At 36.2% G+C, this 22,261-nt stretch overlaps 3 protein-coding genes across 24 annotated transcripts in view; all 3 read right to left on the bottom strand.

Annotated features, from left to right (window-relative positions):
- The window catches only part of LOC124307408 (fasciculation and elongation protein zeta-2-like), a 396,278-nt gene that overhangs the window by 3,625 nt on the left and 370,392 nt on the right, over positions 1-22,261 (bottom strand). The gene's annotated exons all lie outside the window — the stretch shown is intronic.
- LOC124307375 (tropomyosin-1) lies at positions 120-21,471 on the bottom strand. 2 transcript variants are annotated; one of them, XM_046768996.1, is made up of 8 exons: positions 21,466-21,471; positions 6,542-6,567; positions 3,742-4,029; positions 3,184-3,317; positions 2,905-3,093; positions 2,710-2,785; positions 2,452-2,584; positions 427-1,638 (listed from the first exon to the last, which is right to left on the bottom strand). In XM_046768996.1, exons 3-8 carry the CDS (start codon positions 3,979-3,981, stop codon positions 1,556-1,558), a joined length of 855 nt encoding a protein of 284 aa, XP_046624952.1. In that variant the 5' UTR covers positions 3,982-4,029; positions 6,542-6,567; positions 21,466-21,471; the 3' UTR covers positions 427-1,555. The 2 variants fall into 2 exon arrangements, with proteins under 2 accessions (XP_046624951.1, XP_046624952.1); XM_046768995.1 differs by lacking the exon at positions 21,466-21,471 and having other exon boundaries at positions 120-452; positions 6,542-6,573.
- The window catches only part of LOC124307352 (tropomyosin Per a 7.0102), a 40,946-nt gene continuing 29,376 nt past the window's right edge, over positions 10,692-22,261 (bottom strand). For 3 of the 17 annotated variants that reach the window (XM_046768944.1, XM_046768934.1, XM_046768949.1), the window contains 5 exons: positions 21,890-21,960; positions 21,124-21,199; positions 20,623-20,685; positions 19,258-19,327; positions 16,506-18,299 (listed from right to left, as the gene is read on the bottom strand). In XM_046768944.1, the coding sequence (XP_046624900.1) occupies positions 18,217-18,299; positions 19,258-19,327; positions 20,623-20,685; positions 21,124-21,199; positions 21,890-21,960 (363 nt within the window). In that variant the 3' untranslated portion in view covers positions 16,506-18,216. Of the gene's footprint in view, positions 13,285-14,042; positions 16,138-16,505; positions 18,300-19,257; positions 19,328-20,138; positions 20,202-20,622; positions 20,686-21,123; positions 21,200-21,889; positions 21,961-22,261 lie in introns of those variants that run through there. The other 14 variants (XM_046768945.1, XM_046768938.1, XM_046768950.1 and 11 more) reach the window with 9 other exon arrangements.

Here is a 22,261-nt window from a genome sequence, read left to right as displayed (position 1 = left end):
AAAATTATTGGAGACCAGGCTTTGCTTTGAATTAATTTGTCAAATTGTAAATCAGCTATTGACTATTCGTAGCAACGTTAAATTTTATTTTATCGCAACATCAGCCTGCGACGTGGAGATTGATTTTTAAGTTTAAATTTATTAAATACCATACCGTACTATATTTCGTACAATAAGTAGTAATAATATTTATTAATATAATATATTTATATAACCGTGTATATTAACATAATGTGGTAATAACAAAACGTGTATGTTTTCAGATGTTGTGTGGTTGTTTTTTCGTAATTTTTAGCGTGTATTCGATGGAGGGTTTGAACATTTTCAATGAAATTCGTAATATTATTGATAATTTGTAAATATAAGTCATTAATATCCAGCCAATTCGGCGAAGGTGGAGTCCATCTCGTCGGCCAACGACTTGTATCTGTCCTTGTTGATTCCAAGTTCGTCTGTAACGAGATAAACATTATTTCATTAAATAAATAACATCCGTTACCCCGACAACCGCACATAATTTCCAATATTACTAAGAAGTTTTGCACAACGACAAGCGACAATCGTCCGCTTCCATCTTTGAATCTAACGGCAATGAGACATGATTTGATTTGTGCTAAACTTTTTTCGCTTCATTCACAGATTTCATCTCCCAGTAATCGTTGTCACATGTCATAACACTGCGTTCGGCGAGGATTTATAAACGTGGATTACATATCGTGGTAGCAATGCATCACGTGAATTCGATCTAATTTCGGTGATTCATACGGCATAAATCCTACGGGGATCAATCTGGCCATCAAACCTCTAGTACTTTCTATGTCTAGGTAAATTCGAAGGAAGTAAAGAATTAAAGAAGTAAAACAACAAGCATCGTCAGTAGTACAGGTCACGACGCTGTACGCGTAACTGCGTTAGTAAAAAATGTTAGAAGGGGAATACCGTCGCTTTTTAATGAAGAAAATAAAAAAACTAAAAACGTCAATTATCGCTAAAGCTACAGGGAGCAAAAGTACCTGGGCCTGCGACTGCAGATGTAGCGAAGCTATAAAAAGCTGTGTCGTGTTAACAATATTGAAAGTGTATATCGTGTATATTTTCACGGTTGGAGTCGTCTCCTGTCATGGTGACGTATTGTGTAAAGACCGAGTGTTTTACCGATCGATTTAATACGGCACTTGGTAACAGATCGAGTCACGAAATTAAACTAATCTCAACTAACTATATTTCATGAATTATCATCAATCGTCTAATTGTCAGTCAGGAAAAAATCGTCGCAGTAACAGCGATATCAGCGTGTAAGGTCAACGTGATCATAACTGGAAATCGTTCATAGTGAATTAGTCTTAACAATTAATGAAATTTAAAAAAATATATAATGAAGAGGTAAAATGACATACTACAATTATTTTCTTTTTCATTTTGCTTTTTCTACCCGAACACTAAAAATAAACTGCAAACACGCGTTTCAAGTTCTATACAGCGGAAGCCAAGTAAACGTGTTTGGTGTCTGGGAAGCGATTTCAGGAATCGGTCTACTGCATTGTGTACGTGTTATTTAGTAGGCACTAAGTTCAGCAAACGTCGAGTCCAAGTCGTCGCAAATTGCTTTGTGTTTCTCCTTCTCGTGGAACAAATCGTCTGCAACGAGAAACGACGGAATTCGTTAAAATCCGTCGATATTCGGAACCGCTGTACCGTTATCGGGTTTCCCGACAATTTACCAGTGCAAAAGAAACATTGTTCGAAAAAATAAACGATAAAAAAGAAAACGGCTGAAGCACGAATTGTGATCATCGGTTAAGAAATAAAACATGTTTCGGAAGAGATTACTCTGTATTACTGGACTCTTGGTAAATAGGACTGTCATCAAAAAGCTACAATCGACAACTGACACGAACAAAAGCACGGTAATAAAGCACGGCGAAATGCGCCATCTGCACAAATGAAACGGCGCTTGCCCAATTGCATCGTTATTCGAAGCTTTACACATATGCAATATATACGCATGTGTGTAAATACGTATATGCTCAAAAGATACGATTCACGGCTTTAAATATAATTATTCGCTGTTCATAGACACGAAAGTGAAGGTTAGTATTAGCTGTAATGAAAAATTATGTAAACAGTGACAATAAACAGAGAAATGACTATTACTAATGGACGCGACGAAATCTCTCAGGGTTGAGAAGTGAAAACTTGATGAAAAAATGTTTTATCCAGGAGTGTTCAACGTCACTTGAAAACAAGATCAAAAACTGGTCTGAAACGACGCGATTGTCCTTTAATGGAGATTTGATATTTCATTGAAAGCGGTCGCAAACATTGTTCGAAAAAACTGAAATAAATGTATGACAACTTTCGTTCGGTGATTTGACGTTTTCATTGAAAAATCACAGCGACTTGACAACAGTGAATTATAAAAAAAATTCGAATTCATTTCAGGAAACATACCTTCAAGCCTGTCAACCTCCTTCTGGAGCTTCTTGACGGTCTTCTCGGCGAATTCTGCACGAGCTTCGGCCTCCTTTAGCTTGACAGTCAAGGTCTTGAGCTGGCGCTTGAATTCCTCGACTCGTTGGTTGGCCTGTCAATAAACGAGTTACACTCTGGTCACGACTCGTCGCATAAATTTTGAGAGATAAGGATCGCTTTGAAACGAGAAAAGAAAGAAACTGCAGCCCTCGACCGCTTCACATTGTTAGTAGTTACCTTTTCTTCGGACACTTCCAAGGATTTCAAGCTGTTGCCGACAACCTTGAGTTCCTCCTCAAGCTCCATGATCTTGCTGTGAGTAAAAACTTGTCATTATTACACGTCGGTATTAAATAAGTTTCCAAAACTATCCCGTCGGAAGTCACCCGGTTCTCCGGGTATAAAACATTACTCTGTTCACGTTGTACTTACGCTTCTCCGGACTTGACACGGTCCTCGGCTACCTCAAGCTCGTCTTCAACGAAAGCCAGCTTGCGGGATACCTCGTCGGACTTTCCGTCAGCGTCCTCAGCAAGGAGACGAGCCTCCTTCAGCTGGTTCGTGAGCTGGTCCATCCTCTCCTCATCCTGCTGACTGCGGTTCTCCAATACTTTGCACATACTGAAACGAGGAACGCGAGACCAGTCGATGAGTTTAGAGCTGTGACCCATTGAATCACGAGAATTTAACTTAGATTTTAGCTGCAATTACCGGCTCGACTCATCAGCTGCCTGGGAAGCTTCGGTCAGTTTCGTCGTCGCGGTACCCAGACGCTCCTCAGAGCGTTCCAAGTCCTCTTCAATCAGCTGGACTTTCCTGTTCAAAGCAGCCACCTCGGACTCAGCCTGAAATCGACAGTCACAGTTTCAATAGACGGAATCACCTTCGGAATCATCGGCCACGTTGTCTCACATATATGGTGATTTCTCTATCAATTGGGCCATTTTTCCGTGGATCACTTGACAATATTATACTCGTCCCATTCCATTAAAGCGAAACATCCTTTCATTTTCATTTTCAAACATTATTACTCGACGAGAGTTTCGGAGGAAGTAGTTAAATAATTGCTAATATCACATCTTCAACTGGATATTTCTAAGGGTTGAAAAAAACAGAAATCCTAGGTTTTTGAATTTGCTAAACCAACACGATCTTTTCGCAATCCTCGGTTGAAAAAACTCCAAGAAACTTGAACAAAGTTACGGCTACAAAGGCATAACAATAAGTCAATGAAGAAAGCCCCATGAACGTGTAGAGGTGTAAACTTACGTTGGTAAGGGACTTTTCACGCTCCTCAAGATCCTTGTTAGCCTGCTCCAAGTTCTGCTTGTTGGCTACAAGGTCGGCCTCGACCTGCTGCAGCTTCTTTTGCAGGTCGTTGACTTCCTCGAGGACTTTGTCCGCGCGGAGGTTTGCCTCTTTGGCCTGTCCCTCGCAGGTGTCGGCTTTGTCCTGCGCGTTGTCCTTCTCAAGCTTCATCGCTTGCATCTTCTTCTTAATCGCGTCCATGGTGGCGGCTTTTTATTTGCGACTTTCCTCACGTAACAATAACAACCGCTGGAACAACAATCGGCATTTGGTTAGTGCGATTCGCATCTTCTTATCGTCGTATTCTACCATATCTATCGACTCGGGTCGAGTTGGTTTTTGTATCTGCTTATTTTTGTATTTACATTAGAAGCATCTACTTGTTCATCATTTCTGCCGCGCTAATCGGCGAACCTTGAAGTTTCAAAGCTAGACGATCTTGCGGCGAACGACTAAAATAACATTTCCAACGGAATATGATAGCTGCTTGCAAATGGAATCCTGCAGAGCAATCAAAGCTGCACGCTTATAAAGAGATTGATGCCTCTAGACCTTGACGTCTATGAAAGTATAATTTCATTTCATTTGAATTATGCAGTGTAATTATTAGCCACATGTTTCATGCATTCGAACAAGTGTGAACTGGGCCAAGATGGTTGTAAAAAATTACAGAGCAATTCGTGAAAATTTCATCTGATTATAACGGCAACAAAATTGTTTCCACACTTTTTACAAGTAAACCAATCACACATTAAACATTGCTCACACTACATCAGGTATCGATTGCTAATACGAAAAGTAAAACATTCCTGACAGTTATTTATTAAACATTTATAGAATCGTTACAGAAAAAGAACAATCAACCTCCGTACGCTTACGTGATAATAAATATCCAAGTCATGTTTCCAACGAATATACCGCAAAGCTCGGTGCGAACGGTTATATGCAAGGGTCAAAGAGCAAAGGCGAAGAGGTGAAAATGGGTCGAGAATGTCGTCGTGGAATGAAAACATTGTTTAAATAGCCCGGCAGCCTTGAAAGTGAGAACCAAAATGGCCGCCGAGGCGAGAGTAGTCAGTGAGCAAATAACGCCTGACCCATGCCGACGTGACCATCGGCAAAGGGGGGTATTTATTTCCCTTGTTTTGTAGAAGCGTGTATAGGATGATATTCGACCGGTCGACGTATAATGCCGGAGCGCTCAGAATGCCATCATAGAAAACGGCGTCTACGGAAATAGCTGTGGAGAGGCCGGTCTATAAATACGACTCAACGTCGGCTGACGCCAAGCGTCTGTATCCCAGAGGATCGGGCTTTACTTGGCTGCCAACTCCGACCGACATCCGATCTAACTGCGTGGCGTATTTATAGAATTTACGAAACTGCGAAACCACTGCGATTTCAATAATAATCTAACACCGGGATGCCCACCTTAGAAATTTTTTTTCATGCGATCGATCAAACGCCCCGGCTGAAGCGAGAAATTAGTCATAGATCTTGGCGATCGGTTTTAGTATTGATCGTTTGATTCAGATTTTTTGAACGATTTAATTCACATCGCGGTTTATAAAATCCATGGGAAACTGTCGACTGGTTTTCACTGTCTTTCCTCGCTCTGTTCGGAGTCTGAGAATTCGTTTTATAATCTCGGATAAACGTGCAACAGGGAAAAAGAAGCTGATTTTCGATTGAAAAATAAAATAAAGATCGGAAACTATATTAAGATAGGATGACGAGTAGCCCGCAGACCCACGTATTCAGAGGGGTTGGAATTTTTGTTCATTATTTAATAAACGGACGTTCTACGGGGACCAACATCGATCAAATAACACAAAGCTCAATTCACCAAAACTTGTATTTTAAATACTATAATTACACATTCGACAAATTCTTATACATATTATTATATATTAGCATTCTCATCGTAAGGAGTAGTGTTACGTAAGATACAATATATGTCATAGTACCGCGAAACATTACCATAGAAAACAATTTACACCATAGAAAAATAAATGCAGATTTAAAAAAAAAAATGAATAAAACCGGTACAAATACAAAAACTAACGGGGTGACAATAATTGCACGTAATTTGACAAGGATTGTTTGTGTGGGTACAGCGGATTTTTTTTTTTTTTCAAACAGGTGTGTTACGGTATGTTATGGTGTTAATTGCTACTTACGACATTACGCAACAATGCAAGTCAAAAGAAGTAAGCCCTTGAAGCATAAGCGAATCGATGTTAATATTGCGGTGCCTAAAGCGTCCTCGAAGATTATTTTCATCTCCGTTGCGGACGTCCATTTTGCGATAGCTGTGTTTTTTTTTTTTTTTCTTTCTTTCTTTCTTTCTATCATTCGCCAAGCACGTCTCCTGCAAGAATTCAGGTGTCACAAGAAGTATATTATTCAATTCCTCAATTAACTTGAACGATGGTCAATTTCGGTTGTAGTCTGTTTTTTTTTTTTTTTTTTTAAATTTATTTTTACTGTTTCCTTTATTATTATTATTAAACCGGCACATTCACTCGTTGTCAGACACATTTTCGTATCTCTTTCGCTCTCTCTCTCTCTCTCACCTTAAAAATGATAGGTAAAAAAAAAATGATTGACAAACTTGGTAGATCGTTTGTACAACGCTGCGTAATATTCTGCAAAGCTTTTCGTTCTTATACCTTCGACGTATAAAAACGCACACCAAACTTCTAAAATATTTAATGTTAGGGCTGAATGGAAAACCACGAAAGGGGTGTTAAGCACTTACCTACCCGAGCGAGTAGAGCGACGCGAGTCGAGTGCCGTCGGGACGCCCGTCAGCGTCGCGTTCCGAAAACTTGCGGGTGGGGAACCCAAAAATGGCGAGCAGCCAGCCTCGTTCCCCGCGTTTCCCGAAGCCCAGCGAAGCCCAGCGAAAAGCTCCCCGGCAGACAGAAAGAAGCGAGGATTTTCAACCATCGTATAATCCCTTCGTGAATACCGTGTACGCGGTTATCGAGAGCTTCGCGATACGCTTAAATTAGCGAGCTTTTATAAATTCTCGCTTGTATTCGCGACCCCCGTTAACGTACACTGTGTAAACAAAATACGATCCGGGTGTCATATTCGAATTCTTTGGCATGTAGAAACTGTGTCAAATATTGCACTCCACGGGCTACGCGATTTAACGTTTGTTCGATTCAGTAGCACCCTGCGTCGCAGAAAGTGACGTCATATCGAAAATACATTCACGTTTCAACACATCGGATTTGATACTAATAACTGTTAGAGTCTATCAAGAGTCGAAACCGATTTTATCGACACGCTATCGAGAATTTCAAATCACCCAAGAAATTTGGTCGCAAAAAATTGACAAGTACCAACTTAAGTTGTATTCAATTATAAAAGTCTATTGTTGGAGTATTTTTGGCTCTGCGTTGACTCGTTGGAACTAAAAAAAAAAAAGTATCGAAGCTTGCGCGAGATTAAGCTAAAACGATCAGCTGGTTTTTCGTTCCGACGCCATATTGCTCACGCAAGCTAGTCGACTACAATTTAGTCGCTAGAAATTACGTACTCGTGTGTGAAATATTTGGTCAAGTCGTTCATTTTCCACTTTCTCAAAACATCACGTTGAGTCGATACAGATCATTGACCTGTTCATTTACAGCAGCGGCATTGTTTACAAATGATGTTAATCAAATTTACTAATTTTCTCACAACGAAGTACATTGTATATGCTCGGGTTGTTGAATAATGGCACCTGTGATGCGTGAAAAAATTGGCGCATAACTCTGATACCGTGGCACTCTTGGCTATATCTGTAAACTGGGTCTTTGGCACGCCTTGGCATGATATTCCGACAGTCGTCGGCTTTACATTTGAATAACGGTTGTTGAAGATAAAAAAAAAAATGAAAAAACAAGATAAAAAAAAAAACACAGAAGATAACTAAAGCCAATGTCCGTGAGAAAATACCCGAATATTCGACGACCGAGTTACTCTTCCTTACTTCATCGCTGTTCACATTAATAACACCTCGTGAATGCGATATAATCTAAGATCGTCAGAGCAGCTGTTAGAGTTCGTGTGGCTATAAGTGACGTACGCATCGAACACGGGAGACGGTGTAAGATCCTTTAATACATTCCCTGGGGTACTTTGTCGCTGTAAATCTTAATAAATTTTCTCGAAAATTAGAATTATTCGAGTATGATTTTTTTGGAATTTCTCTCCAACGTTCCGAGTTGAACTTTAAATTTTTTCCCCGTACTTACATGCCAAGGATTTTCTCGCGTCTTTATTGAAAGTCCTTTGATTTCTCGAAAACAAAATTTCCTCTACCTCGATGAAAAAAACTATCTTTATGGTTATGGATTGAAACGTTAGACTTTCATTATAAAAGGGGGGGGGGGGAGTGACTTAATTAAAAATAATCTCCGCAGAGAGAATGAGATGTATTCTGTGAGAAAAAATGGTAGCAAAGCTCACATTACCAATTCATACATTCAAGTTACATCGTCCATAACGAAATCCTGCGATCAAGACATGACCTTGCAGTTAATAATAGATATTTTGATAGGGAAAAAATACCGAGACGTCGGGTAGGTCGACGGGCTGAAACCGAGGAAGAAGGGATGACGTCAAAATCAGCTGATGAGCCGCGTCGAAAAGAGCATACAAACCTTGTTCAAGTCTTGAAAAAATTCCGTCACTCAGATTCCAAGCTTTTTCTTAACTGTATGTTACAGTACGAACCTATAATTATTTTCCTAACTGCACGCATTCCGTTTCTCTGATTTATGATACCTTATACCACGAATTAATAACAAATTCCAGTTATAAATCAGGAAAATTCTAAGCCCATTTTTCCGACGCCTCTGTGCAGTTTACTGATCAGACGACGAAGTCACTGCAGTACAGAAACTGAGGTTTTTTGCATCCTGTAGCGTAATTCTTTTGTTAAACTTGTAGTAAACGATACGAGCAATCCTTTTGGTGCCTAATTTTTTATTGTAGATTGCAGATACGTATAATTCACTGCAACTTGGTGAAAAACGGAAGTTCATTTTTAGCATTTTATCCTCCTAGCGTAGTGGATAAACATTGTTTTATTTTCAACCCGTACGCAGTAAACGGATCGGAAACTGAAAATAAACAAAGCATATTTCTGTCGGACTACGTCTTCATACTTTTCAATGAACTATCAATTTCCGTCTATTCGATATGTATGTGTGGACCAAGTTCACGAGCAGGGTCGAAAATATTATATATACCAGGTTGAATTCGACACCTACTTCGATGCAATTTCCTGTCATCAACTGCTCTGCAGCTACAGAATTTTCTTCTAACCGGGATTTAGCGACGTTGGAAAACCGTGAATAGAACGAGTATTTTTTTATCATTTTTCAGGGATAATTTTATAACTCTGAATCTCTTGAGGCCTAGAGTGACTCGAGGATGCGAATACTGCCGCCACCTTGCCGCAATTTGAACAATTCATACCCTCATTATCCAGAACAAGACCGATGCGAACAAACTGCATTTTGCAGCTTGGGTTGAAATTTATAGATGTTGCAGAACAAATTTAACGAAAAAATTGGATGAACCCCGATTCCACACCAACGTTACTGGACGCCAAAAATAATCGGAAGAGTTGTATTGGACACGAGATTTGTTGGACACAAACCGATTCAATACCAATACCCCAAAGATTGAATAATTGTATTTAAATGCTCGATCAAAACCAAAATTGTTCAACTTGGGAAAGTAATGACGAAGTTCCATTTTCAGACCGATTGCCGAACACGAAAGATTCTTCTCTTTGAACTTTGAAAAAGCGACTTCAGCATTACATTTTCCAGGTCTGACAAATTTTGGTTCTAATCGAAATTTTGGTTCGGGGTCCGATAGGGCCGTGTCAGTAACACCGCTATTGTCCGATAAATCTCGTGTCCAATACAGTTTCAGATTATTTGTGGTGTGCAATAACGCTGGTGTCCAAACGAGCTTTTCCCGAAAAACTAAGGGACCTGGGTACCGCTCTTTCAGTTATGCGAAACTTGAATGAATCGTCATCGCCGCATTTCCGGTAGATCGAATCATGCCGTCTTCTAATTTTGCAAATACAGGCTGCAAGCTCGTCGCGAAGAAGTGTAATCAAAGTTGAAGTCGGACCTGGAATTGGGCCAAAAATAACCAACGTAGTGACATCACCGACGCCCCAGTCTTCTTGACTAAAAAAAAAAAAGTTCACGTATCCCAAGAATAGGAAGCAAAAGAAACAGACGCTGGAGATTTATTTATACTGTTGTAAATATGTACGAGATACGTCAAAACTGCACAAATCGTAACATGACAATATGGCGGTAATTATGCAACATGTTTTTATTCGTTCACGCGTAGATTCCTGAAACGCTGTTTCATTTTCAAGCTGCGTTAAATTTTGGTCAACTCGCTAACAAGATGATATCTTGAATAAAAAACAATCAATTCTCTGAAACAAGGCTGATCAGCTGAGTGTTAAAAAATTATTCCTACAAAGTTGAGAACGCACTTTTCTTTTAAATTGAATAATTATGGAGTGCAGAATATAAAATTCAAGAATCAAATAATTGATGAAGAAATAGACTCGCTGCAATTATTTGAAAACTATGACTGAATTTCACTGCAAATTGCTTACCAAGAAACTAACCGAACGATTCAAGCACAAAGTATCCAAATTTTTTCTTATGATTCCTAATGACTTCCTAAAGTAACCCAAACGCATTTTATGAAGAAAATGTGCAAGTATTGCGAGAAAAGTGAATCGCTATCACCATAATCGCGACAGCATGAACTTAACAGAAAGAATTAAACAGGACCAGGGATTAGGGTTATTAATTAAATGATCATTACTCGGGCAGATTGTCAATGAAAAAAGTATATTTCGTCTTTTAGACGCGGGGCTCACGCCTCGTACGTTTTTTAGTTGTTTCTTTTTTTTTTTTTTCTTTATATTCAATTTAATTTATTACTATGAATAATTATTACGTCCGTCTACCATTAGCACGAGCCAAGGCTTGCGAGATAGAATCATGTGATTTAACGATGATGATAATAACTTCGTTTATAGTTCAATAATAGCATAATAATGATAAAATAACAATGGCAACGGCATTATGACAATAAGCGTTAAATTCTAAAGGTTGTCAATCGCCTAACGTGACGGAATCTTCCGAAACGCGTATTAATCGAAGTATTCAAATGTATAATCGAACTAGCCTCGACTCGTGCAGATGTACAAGCCGCAAGAATTTGAACAATGGATCATTTAAGAATAATCAGAATACAATATATGCTATATTATTTTCGCGAAATAGCCTGCACGAAAAAATCGATATCGTAAGCTTGTACAGCGTGCAATTTCTCATCGCAATTTCAATGCAAATCTTTCCGGTTTATCGCAGCAAACTTTTGAAAATCTCGAACGATCGTCCGACGCCTAATTCACTTTCGCTCGTATCAATTTTCTTCTTCCCTTTCATCGAATTCCCGACAAAGTTTACAACATCAACGTGTAAATCCACCACACCTCCAATTATTATTATCATTACTACACACACGTGTAATAAAAAACCGTTATAAAAAGTAGGGCGTTCTCAGCTGGTGATGAAGACAATTTTCACATAATTTATATGATTTTACCTTACATAGATCACTATCGCTAAATATATCGTACGATGCGTTAAAATGACGTGTTTTTGCAACGTTAAATACGAATATCCAAAAGCTGTTGCGTTGACGTGTGTAACAAAGTTTACGTGAGTGCAATTGTATGATCGTCTGTAAAGACGACAAAATAAAAATTCACTTTCCACAACTGCGCGGCAAAGCTATGTAATATATCTTTTATGTAATGCATGTAAGAGCTAAAGCTAATAAGCGATGGTACAGTTATTTCGATTTTTTACGTGTCTTTCATTGTTTCTTTACCGTTTATTTATGAATATAACATAGAGGACCCTTCAATTTTTAATATGTGGTAAATACACATGTACAACGAAATTGTGACGGTTTTAGATCGGATGAATTCTAGGTCAAATAATCGAAAATTGAATAACCAAATCAAAATATTGTCGGACAGAGTTGGCCTAAAAATAAAACCCAAGTTTTTATTTTCACTCTTCAATTGTTTTCAAATTTTCCAACGTCCATTCAACCGCGGTACTTCGTGAAAATAACAGTAATTACGAAAGTTAATAGAGAACCGATCTGCGGCATGGATGCTCTTTCTAACTTCTAGGCACAAAATGATGATCAAAATTAATGAACACAGGCATACCTACCACATTAGCAAGGCAATTATTACTTCTGTCCACACTATCATAACAGAAAGGACTTCAAACTGTAGCGTATTAATTTTATATCGTAGCAATATTTATTTCGTAAAGTATGAAGAAAGAAATCCAATGCGGACAAATAACAATCATACTTGTAGCACGAGGCAGCTATCTATCTATATATATATATATTATATATATATGCGCATATATGTATTTTATTACATAAAATTGAGACTGTCACGACTCGAGGCATTCAATCTTCGTTTTTATTATTATATTATAGAATAGGGTTCAAAGTCGAGTCGTTCCGCCACAGATATAAATTTTGTACTCTGTTGTATGTGTATAATTATACAATTAAGCTTACACTCCCCTAATTTTTTTATGTCTCTTGATATATTTTTTTTTGATGTTCTTCTACTTTTACTTCGTTGACCGAATTATTGCCTAAATAATTTGCGCTTTCGACCGGTACACTCGTTAGATAAGCTGAATACCTGTACAAGCAATTGGAACTAAAAGGCAATGACGCTGCGAAAAGGGTCGAGTGGTTTTACTTTTAAAAAATATTTACTGTACAGTTTGAGGCCCTTGCCACAAAATAACCTTCGTAAATAGCGTATATGATGTATAATTAAATAAACGCCAATGTAGACTATAGCGATAATTACGGGGAATATTTTCAATTTCAAAATTCAAATTCCCAATTGTTTTCAGTACCATAATATTATAATATTATATACATCAACGATATCCGATCAAGCCCAAATTTTGTGTACGTAATATTATGTGGTACAGAGCTCGTGAAATCACATTTTATAATAATACGCAATCGGCACGAACACTTTTTACTTGCTTACTTAATTCGCGATGTTTCTTTTTTTGTTCAATTTTTGTTTTTTGTTTTTTGTTTTTTGAAAATGTTGATGGATGTGTTTCATTTTTTCATCCCTCGCTCCGTTTCGAATCAGCTATACCCATCATAGATACAACGATCAGCGAATTAGGTACATAATCAATTATGCGACCAGCATGTGGCAGTGTGATAATGGATTCATAGATTACGTATTTAATTACAATCTACATAATCGCTGGATCGTTCGACTCATACGGACATTTAACAACTAATAACCCGCCAGATCAGCAATCGTTTGGTCCATCTCGTCGGCAATCGCCTTGTACTTGCTTCTTTCGTTGAGCAGTTCATCTGCAATTTAAAAAACCAGCGGGTACGAGAGTTAGTGATTTGTTTGTTAGTACTGTTAATATACGAACACAAGCATAAGCATTTATCATCGAAATGTTAACATGGTTATTTATCCAACATGCATGTTATTACGGACGGCACAGAGTTTTCTGGAATATTTGTTAGCCTTGAGTGGGAAAGATAAAAAAAAATGTCATCACATATTATTCCGATAATCCTAAAAGTCACAACGACGTTGATATTTTCGCGATTAATTGAAGGTACTATTTTTTTCTATTTTTTTTTTTTGTAATCTATAACGTTGCAAATATCATTCTGACTTTCGGGATAATCGCAAGGATCTAAAATTATGGCTTCGACGTGCCGGTTTAGCTGTGGATAAGCTGTAAAACATGAAATTAGAAGTCAGTACAGGATTATTTGGTTAGACAGAAGAGTTGCGAAGTTGCGAAGAGTGGAAACCTGTTAAGACAAAAGTAATCATTAGTGTTTTTTTGATGTTAGAAAAAAGGTGATCAAATATAAGTGAACGATTACAAAGCATTAAAAAATTTTGAACGCAATCGTTTCGTCGCGGTGCCGGGCTGAATGCATAAACATATCTGATAGGAATTCGAAAGTAAAGAACAGTTTTTGTTTATTCAAAGATTTGTCTTTCGATACAGCGAAGAAACGATGATACGTGATCGGGTAAATTGAGCGATATGACTGATGAAAAAATAAGATTTGAAACGAAACCAATAAATAACGATACCGTCTTAGAACAACATAGCTTTATAATATATTAATTTTAATAATTATATTATAATAATACAAGTAATTGTAAGTTGAACGTATAGTAAGACAGTTTTCTTTTTGCTGTTTTTGTGTAGGTGTATGTGTGCGTGTATGTATACATGATATTTTTGTTCTTTTGTTTCTTGTTTTGACGAATTCTGTATGTCGAAGGTGCGAAACAAATATAACTGCATGCGCGTTTTGCTTAACCGACCAACTCGGTGAAGGTGAGGTCCAGGTCGTCGCAGATGTATTTGTATTTCTCCTTCTCGTGGACGAGTTCGTCTGCAAGGAAATTGTTCACAGTTTACAATCGGGCCCATCACCCCCGAAAACCCAAGATTTACCCCAAGAAAAAAAAAGCATTTTACAAACGAAGCACGTCGTCGCAGAATCTCTTTTAAATCATTTTTTTTACTTCCGTCACATTTTTTCATTCCTCGAACACGCTACACATATTTTCGACTAATTTCAGTATTATCGTAACAAAAACAATGATAACGATTTCAAAGAGATTCTCCGCACGTTTTAATATTATTTAGTGAAATATGAACTAAATAATAAAAAAAAGAGAAACTTCTGTGCAACGGATATATGAAAAATATTCAATGATAAAGTGAAAATCAGGGGAGAGAGAAAGCGGGGTTTATAGATGAAGCGCTACAACTTACGCATTAAATGTGAGTTAGAAGGCAAAGCGTGAAAAAAAAAACAAATAAAAAAAAAAAAAATGATGAAAAAAATTATGTATATATTTAGAAGCGTTATTCAAGCTGCCGATCTCATCAGACGCCGTAGAGTTCTTGAAACGCCATATCCAGGCCGTCTCCAATTTCTTTGTACTTCTCCTTCTCCACCACCATCTCGTCTGGAAAGCATTTTTTAGCGAGTCATTCAAAAGCCAAGTACACGTAATTTGGGACAAGGAGAATCGACGAGTCGTCTTCTTTCTTTCACAATTTACAGGTATGAACGGAAAATTTCATATATCGGGAACTTTTCGTTCAAAATCAAGCGAACGCGACGAAAGGTAGAAAAATGGTGCATTGATAGCGTGATTGAGGTTCTTCAAGTGAAAAACGGAATGAAGTAACAAAAAATGCGGAACGGAATCATCGTTAATGTAACAAATATTGCAAAGCGGGGTGATAAAAAATAAAAATTCAATACTTACTATTAGCCATGGCTGTGGATTCTAATCCATTTTATAAAAGCCACGATCCATGCAATGTTGTTAAAGGAATTAATTTAAAAAAAAAAAAGAAAACGCTTGACAATTAAACAATATCGATAACTGATAGTGACTACACTATAAGAGAAAAAAAATTAATAAAGTGTAACAAACTAATCTTAAGGATAGTAAACATTAAATACATATTAGTTATGTAATAAGAAAACAAAATAAAAACGGTACGACACACTCAGGTTTTTCAAAATGAAAATATATATTATAAACAGTTTTATAATTATAATAGCAATATAATTATTACAATAATATTAGTTTTATTATTATTATTATTATCATCATCATTTGAATTAATATTAAGTAAATTAATAGACTAATAAATCAAGTATCATTTTATACTTTTATAATATTACTTTTAATTCATTTTTCTTTACTCTCTTTTTAGATTTCAGCATTTTCAATAATAGGAAAAAAAGAAAACAATCGTGTATGTAAGGATGAATAATAACAACGTGAAATGTCTAAAAACTTACACAGGGAATACATTGTCCAGTTTTATTGAATTTATATCGTCGCGGAATGATAAAGGGAGGTTGGAATGATTACGGGTGCATATAAATATACATGTATATATTTTATGTGTATTTTATATATATATATATATATATATATATATATATATATATATTTTTTTTTTTTCGAGTAGATATGGGAAATCTATTCTTGAAAAACAAAAAATTAAGAAACTCCATTTCGTAACTAGCGAACCGTGCAACAGTTTCTTTTAGTCAAATGCTAACGTGAAAGTTGATTCAAAAATATGCCAACTTATACGTAAGTACAGCAAAACGGAAAAAAAAAACACTTCAACATTCACTACACTTTTCCCTCTCGATTTAGCAGAAGCACAGCCGGATATATGTATATACATGTATATAATATAAGAAAGTGGGGGGGGGGGGGGGGCTAACAACCACAACAACCGGTGTGAAACATTTGATTCATAAACCGAAAAAAATCGATACACCTCCTCGGCGTATGTATTATGTGTACACATGCATATGTGTGTGTGTGTTTATACATATATGCATATAACCGCGAAGCGTACAAAAAGAATATTGTCGCACGAATATAAAGAGTAAATATAAATAAAATTTATCTATTGATTTAATTATCATTTTTATTGTAATTCTTATGATAATGCACTTATTATTGTTGTTTCATTGTCAATTTTTTTTTTTTAATTTTTTTTTTTTTCCCCCATGCATCTATAAATGATAAACTTTTAACTCGAGATTATCTCGAATGAACTTTAAGCGTTCACTGAAAATTTATATACCTATCCGTGGTTCCAGTGTACGCGAAAAACGCGAGACCCCAAATCTCTATTTAATGTTATATACGTGTAACATGATAATAATATAATATATTTCACGAATTCGGTAGAATTTTTCACAACTAAACCAAATTTTTTCCCCTATTTATTTCGAATAAATTATTGTTATATCAATCGAATTACAAGAAAAATTTCGTACAAAAAAAGTTGAAACGGAGGAAGAAAAAAAATAACAACGACGAGGACAGGGAAAGAAGAATCAGAGAAAAGTATCTATTATTATTTTTCGTTTCTCTCTCTCTCTCTCTCTCTCTCTCTCTTTCTCTCTCTCTCTCTCTCTCTATCCTTACGCGCAAAGAAAATATATATTTATACAGGCGAACGTGATAATTGAACGATGATTGAATTGTTGAAATGTAAAATATTAATGAATCGCGATAGATGCAGGTATCATATGCTATACGTGGCGAATAACCGAAGTTCTCTGTTTTTTTTTTTTTTTTGGTCCGTGTATAATTAGAATAAAAAGGAATCAAGGACGGGTGAACGCGGCTCGATAATTTAGTAGTAAGACGTAAGAGAAAATACTGGAGCAACAGAGAAAGGCTACTAAATATAGAAGATATTATCTATATTTTATAATATACTCCTATACCTATACATGCATATTGCTGTCAATTAGAGGAGAGGAATGCACGACGTAATTTCTGAACCTTCCTCAGTCTTCGGATGATGTAACCGTCTGTTTTCAATTTCGGCAAAAATATACAGTTTTCAAAGCGCGTCTCTTTTCTTTTCGCAATTTCATTTTCTTCTACAAAGATACAGCGAGTAAAATTGTGGAGCTACTGACGCAGGTTGGAAGAAAAAAAAAAAAAAAGATAATTCGAAGAATATTCACCTTTCTGTTTGTTATATATAATATATACATGTATTTATTATTATACGTATAACTTTTACGTATAAAATATTCACCGACGAAAACAAACGGTTTTGCGAATGAAGAGGACAAGGCGAATCGAATTCTCACTGATACATACACATATACACGTATGTATATATATAAAAATATATATCTTCTTTATTTATTTGCATCTTTTGCGAATATATGCGACAGTTTTGTAACGGAATGTCAATTGCGATAACACGCGAATGGAATGAGGAAAATTCGATATGCCAGGAAAAAGATGAAGGATTAAAGATACTCGGTTCAATATGTGCGTCAGGGCAGTTAAACGGTTCAACTATACGTAATAACGAATGCGTAGTATTGAAAACGGGAAAAACACGTGATGAAAATGTTGCTTTGATATACTCGTATATCGTTATCTGCCTTATATCCTGCTCGAAAAATCGGCCCTAATCCTATTTAAATATAAGGACACTGTATTTCCTTCTGTCTTTCTTTTTTCCATTTTGTCTTTTTGTTTCAATACATATATACATACATATATATATATATACATATATATATATATGCATTGTTGTTGTTACGTTAGGCGTGCACCAAACAAGCGCGTTTTTCTATTACTTTAATTATTATTAAATTTTTTCTTTCTTTTTTTTTTCTCTGTGTACGTGTATGTATGTGTATGTGTGTAAATTTTGTCCACAAATGTGTATGCAACATGTTCTACATGTTCTGGATGTCATGCAGCGTCGACTCCATCTCCTCCTGAAGCAATTTATTTTTCTCCCTCTCGGCAACTAGGTCGTCTGTAAATGTTATTTGTTAAATTCAACCAATTCTCAAACAAACAAACAAATTAAAAAAACAACGACAACACTCGAAATGCATCGTTTGTAAGTATTTTTTTTTTTCCATAATGTCGGTTCGTTGGCGTGAATTAGATGTAAAATATCAAAACCTGAAAACGTTATGTTATCGTGTTTTTATCTTAAACACATGGCACACAAGTTTTTACGTTAAACGGTGTTACAAATTTTTTTAAAACAATTTTTAAGGGCGTCGTCGAAGCAACAGCTTTGTGCATAATATTGGTAGAACTAAAACTGTACTTCTTTTTATAATCGTTTCACATCTGTAATATCTGTAATACTCTGTAACGAGAAGACAAAAATTATTTGTGCGAAAATGAGGCTAAGCTGCTGTTTCATCCAATGCCCTTGAACGAAATGTAGATCTATTAAGTTACAAATTCACTGTAAGCAGTTAAGTATAACAAGTATTGAACCTGCTAGAAACTGAGGATTGAAAAAAAAATAAACAGAATCTCATAATCACAGAACGATTTTACAAACAGGTATTGCAATCAAACGTAAGATTCGAAAAAGTATCCTCAAACAGTTGCGAGGAAAACAGAAGAAAAGAAAAAACTAAACCGTATTCGTTGCATAATCTTGTATGCATTTGTTCATCATATTTAATTACATACGTTACGATATATACGGTTGAATAACTGTACACTTGGGGGGAATAGAGGTTACAAATTTCAAAAAAAAAAAAACAACGACATAAAGTGCAACGAGTTAAGATCGTTGTTCCGTTATTAACGGGTGTCTAGATTTGATTCTAAAATTTTTTGTGTATGTTTTATAAGAAAAAAAAAATATACATATATATATATATTGCGAAGAGTAAATGGTAAAAGGAGGAGGAAAAAGTTTGAGTAAGAACGAACCGCGAAGAGATTATTGAAAAATAAATACAAACCCTCGAGCCTGTCGACCTCCTTCTGCAACTTTTGCACGGACCTCTCGGCGAATTCAGCGCGAGCCTCAGCCTGTGAAATTAAAAACAAAAGGGAGTGAAACATACGTTAGAATCGCCAATATTCGCTCCGACGTTAAAATTCATGTACGTCAAATCGTCTGATCGCATGTACTGAATCGAATTGACGATGAAACGATATACGCGTTTATACGCTAAAAATTATACAAGTCAACGAAGAAAAAGAATCAAATATACATATTCCGGGTTTCTTGTTCATCAAGTCATTTAAAACAATCTTTCTTTCATTTCTTTTTAAACATTCATTTTTTTTTTTGAATTTGCACAGCGATTGGCAGATAATTTTTAACGTCGTGTATATATATGTATAATGGTATTCGATTAATATCAAATCAATTGTTGTTAATAATAAAAACAACAACAATCCAACGCTTACATCACATATATGATATATGTACTAATTGTTAATCGTCACAGGCAAATTAAAGAAAAAAAATGCATAATATTCTACGTTAGTTGTAAATTGACGCGTCAATTCAATTATTCGCGCAATACATCAGGAATAGCCTTTATTTATTACCTTACTGATTCGGATCGTGATGCGCAAAATTGCGTTGTAAACAGATTGGGGGGATAGAGGGGGTAGTATAACAATTGACAATCTTAAACGATATTTAATATCGAAAATTAACTTTTGAGTGACTTCGAAAGTATAATAAGATCAAAGAAAAGAGTGAAATGAAGTTTAATATTAATGACAGAACAGGGTGAAAGGGAAATTTCCACCACCACCATTATCATCGTCGTCCCCTTACAGAGTCGATAAAGAATAAGTTCTGAAAAGAATAAACCGCGATTCTCACCTCCTTGAGTTGGCTGTCCAATATCTTGACTTGTCCCTCAAACGTTTCCTCCCTCTGTGTCGCCTGGGTTTTTTTTTTTTTTTAGTTAAAACACACCAAAAACAAAGAAAACAAACGCAACGAACTTTAGGGTTAATTTGTCAAATGAGAATATCAACTTATACATGCCGAAGATCTTCTGTATGATCGTCATTGACACAAAAAAAAAAAAAGAAACATTAGACGCTTGAAAATATCGAGAACAATAATGTACATCTCTTTTTTTATGTGTGTGTGTGTATGTCACAGAAGAGCAGGTTGGATATACAATTTCCATATCGATTCTCAAGCGTCCAACTTTCATCGTTATCCATATACATATCGTGACACGTATCATTCGGATTATGAGAGTGTATCGTTAACACTGCACGCACGCATCGGTTAATGTCAAACGTCGATCAAACTGTAAGGCAAGAAATTCAAAAACACTCTTTCGAAAGTCTACCTCCTTTAGACGGGTCGTCAAGGTCTTAATCTGGTTTTTGTACTCCTCCTCGCGTTGGTTTGCCTAACACATCGTAATTGATTAATGTACCATCCTTCGTCAAACATCAAACATATTATTATAATCAACGGGATTTTACAACTCGAATTGTTCTCCTATGACGCGATTCGAAAACGGTTATATCATACTTGTAAAGCCACAATGGATATGCTTGTAAAAATCGCGTTTGTTGTACGGATGACTCATTTACCACTTGGAAATCGACAAGTAATGAATCACCTTTCTACGCCTACAAATCGCGAGAGATAAGTTGAAAAAAAATAAAGGAAATATAACAATTTCAAGATATTACACTAGGTACTATTCGAATCCTTCAACGTGAATCGTCGGTCTTTATCTTTTCCTGTTCAATATTGATAATGAAACAAAACGGCGCGGTATATTTTCAATTAAATTATCAACAATGAATACGAATGTAAGATCGGACATTGACTCTCTTACCTTTTCTTCGGATACTTCGAGGGACTTCAAGTTGTTACCAACAACGCGAAGTTCTTCTTCCAGCTCGACGATCTTTCTGCAAAATTAAAATCGGCCACATTTCACAATTGGGCAATCGGTTAAACTTGTTATCGCTTCGATGATATAAAAATAAATCTATATGTTACCTACAGATATCCGCACACGGCATCGCAACGAACAGTTTGACGCAATGTGAATCGGTAGAAATATAACTTATCGTTAGCTATCTTCGTTGTTCCGGTAATGATCGAACGTTATCTTTGAACGCTTATTATTATTGTGACTCTCGAAACACTTGGAAGAAAGCACAGTACAATTAATTCGGAATACCAATAAAATTGCGCTATTTCAAAACAATTATAAGCATGTATGGAGTGAAAATAATTAATTTCGACTTCAATTTATTAATCAGATTTTTGTCGATATCTTACAGCTGTTCTTTTTTCTGTGTTTCGATTAAATTCAAACCGACCAACGTTCACTCGTATCTTGATAAAAACTTGGTTTCCGTGATTTTTATTTTAAATACGAAAATATCACGTCAAAACGTTCGTCGCAGATTACATGAATAAGAAATCTGAAGAAGCTTTCGCTTTGGAAATAACATATTTTTTTCTTTCTTTTTTTTTTTTTTTCTTTGGAGGGGCAAAAGAATAATTAATTTGTACACCTATACGGTAGACGAGAGACGTGTAATTACGGAAGCTTTTCTTTTAAATTCGTGCAAGCTGAACGATCTACTTACGATTCGGAGAGCTCAGCCTTTTCCTCGGCACGTTCGAGATCCTGTTCCATCATGACTAGCTTCCTGGCGACCTATATTAAAACAGCCACACGTGTCATGCCAAACAAAACATAATCTTTTTTCTTCTTCTTTTGGGGTTTTTGATTTACGGGCTGGTGGGGCAGGGGGGGTAATTTTTTCACAACAAATTGTTAGGAGTCGTGCAAAAATTGTAACCAACAAAGTTGAAAAATTTCATGTAAAACTCAGTAATTTGCAAGCAAACGTTGATTTTTACACCGAGTGAAAATGAGTGACAAATATCGTAGCAAAGTTTTTTCAAAACAATTCGTACCGTTCAGTTACGATAGGTCCGTTAATTTACAGTATGAA

The sequence above is a fragment of the Neodiprion virginianus genome, chromosome 6 (assembly GCF_021901495.1).
Source record: "Neodiprion virginianus isolate iyNeoVirg1 chromosome 6, iyNeoVirg1.1, whole genome shotgun sequence".
Taxonomy (NCBI): domain Eukaryota; kingdom Metazoa; phylum Arthropoda; class Insecta; order Hymenoptera; family Diprionidae; genus Neodiprion; species Neodiprion virginianus.
This window is presented reverse-complemented; position numbering and strand designations above follow the sequence as displayed.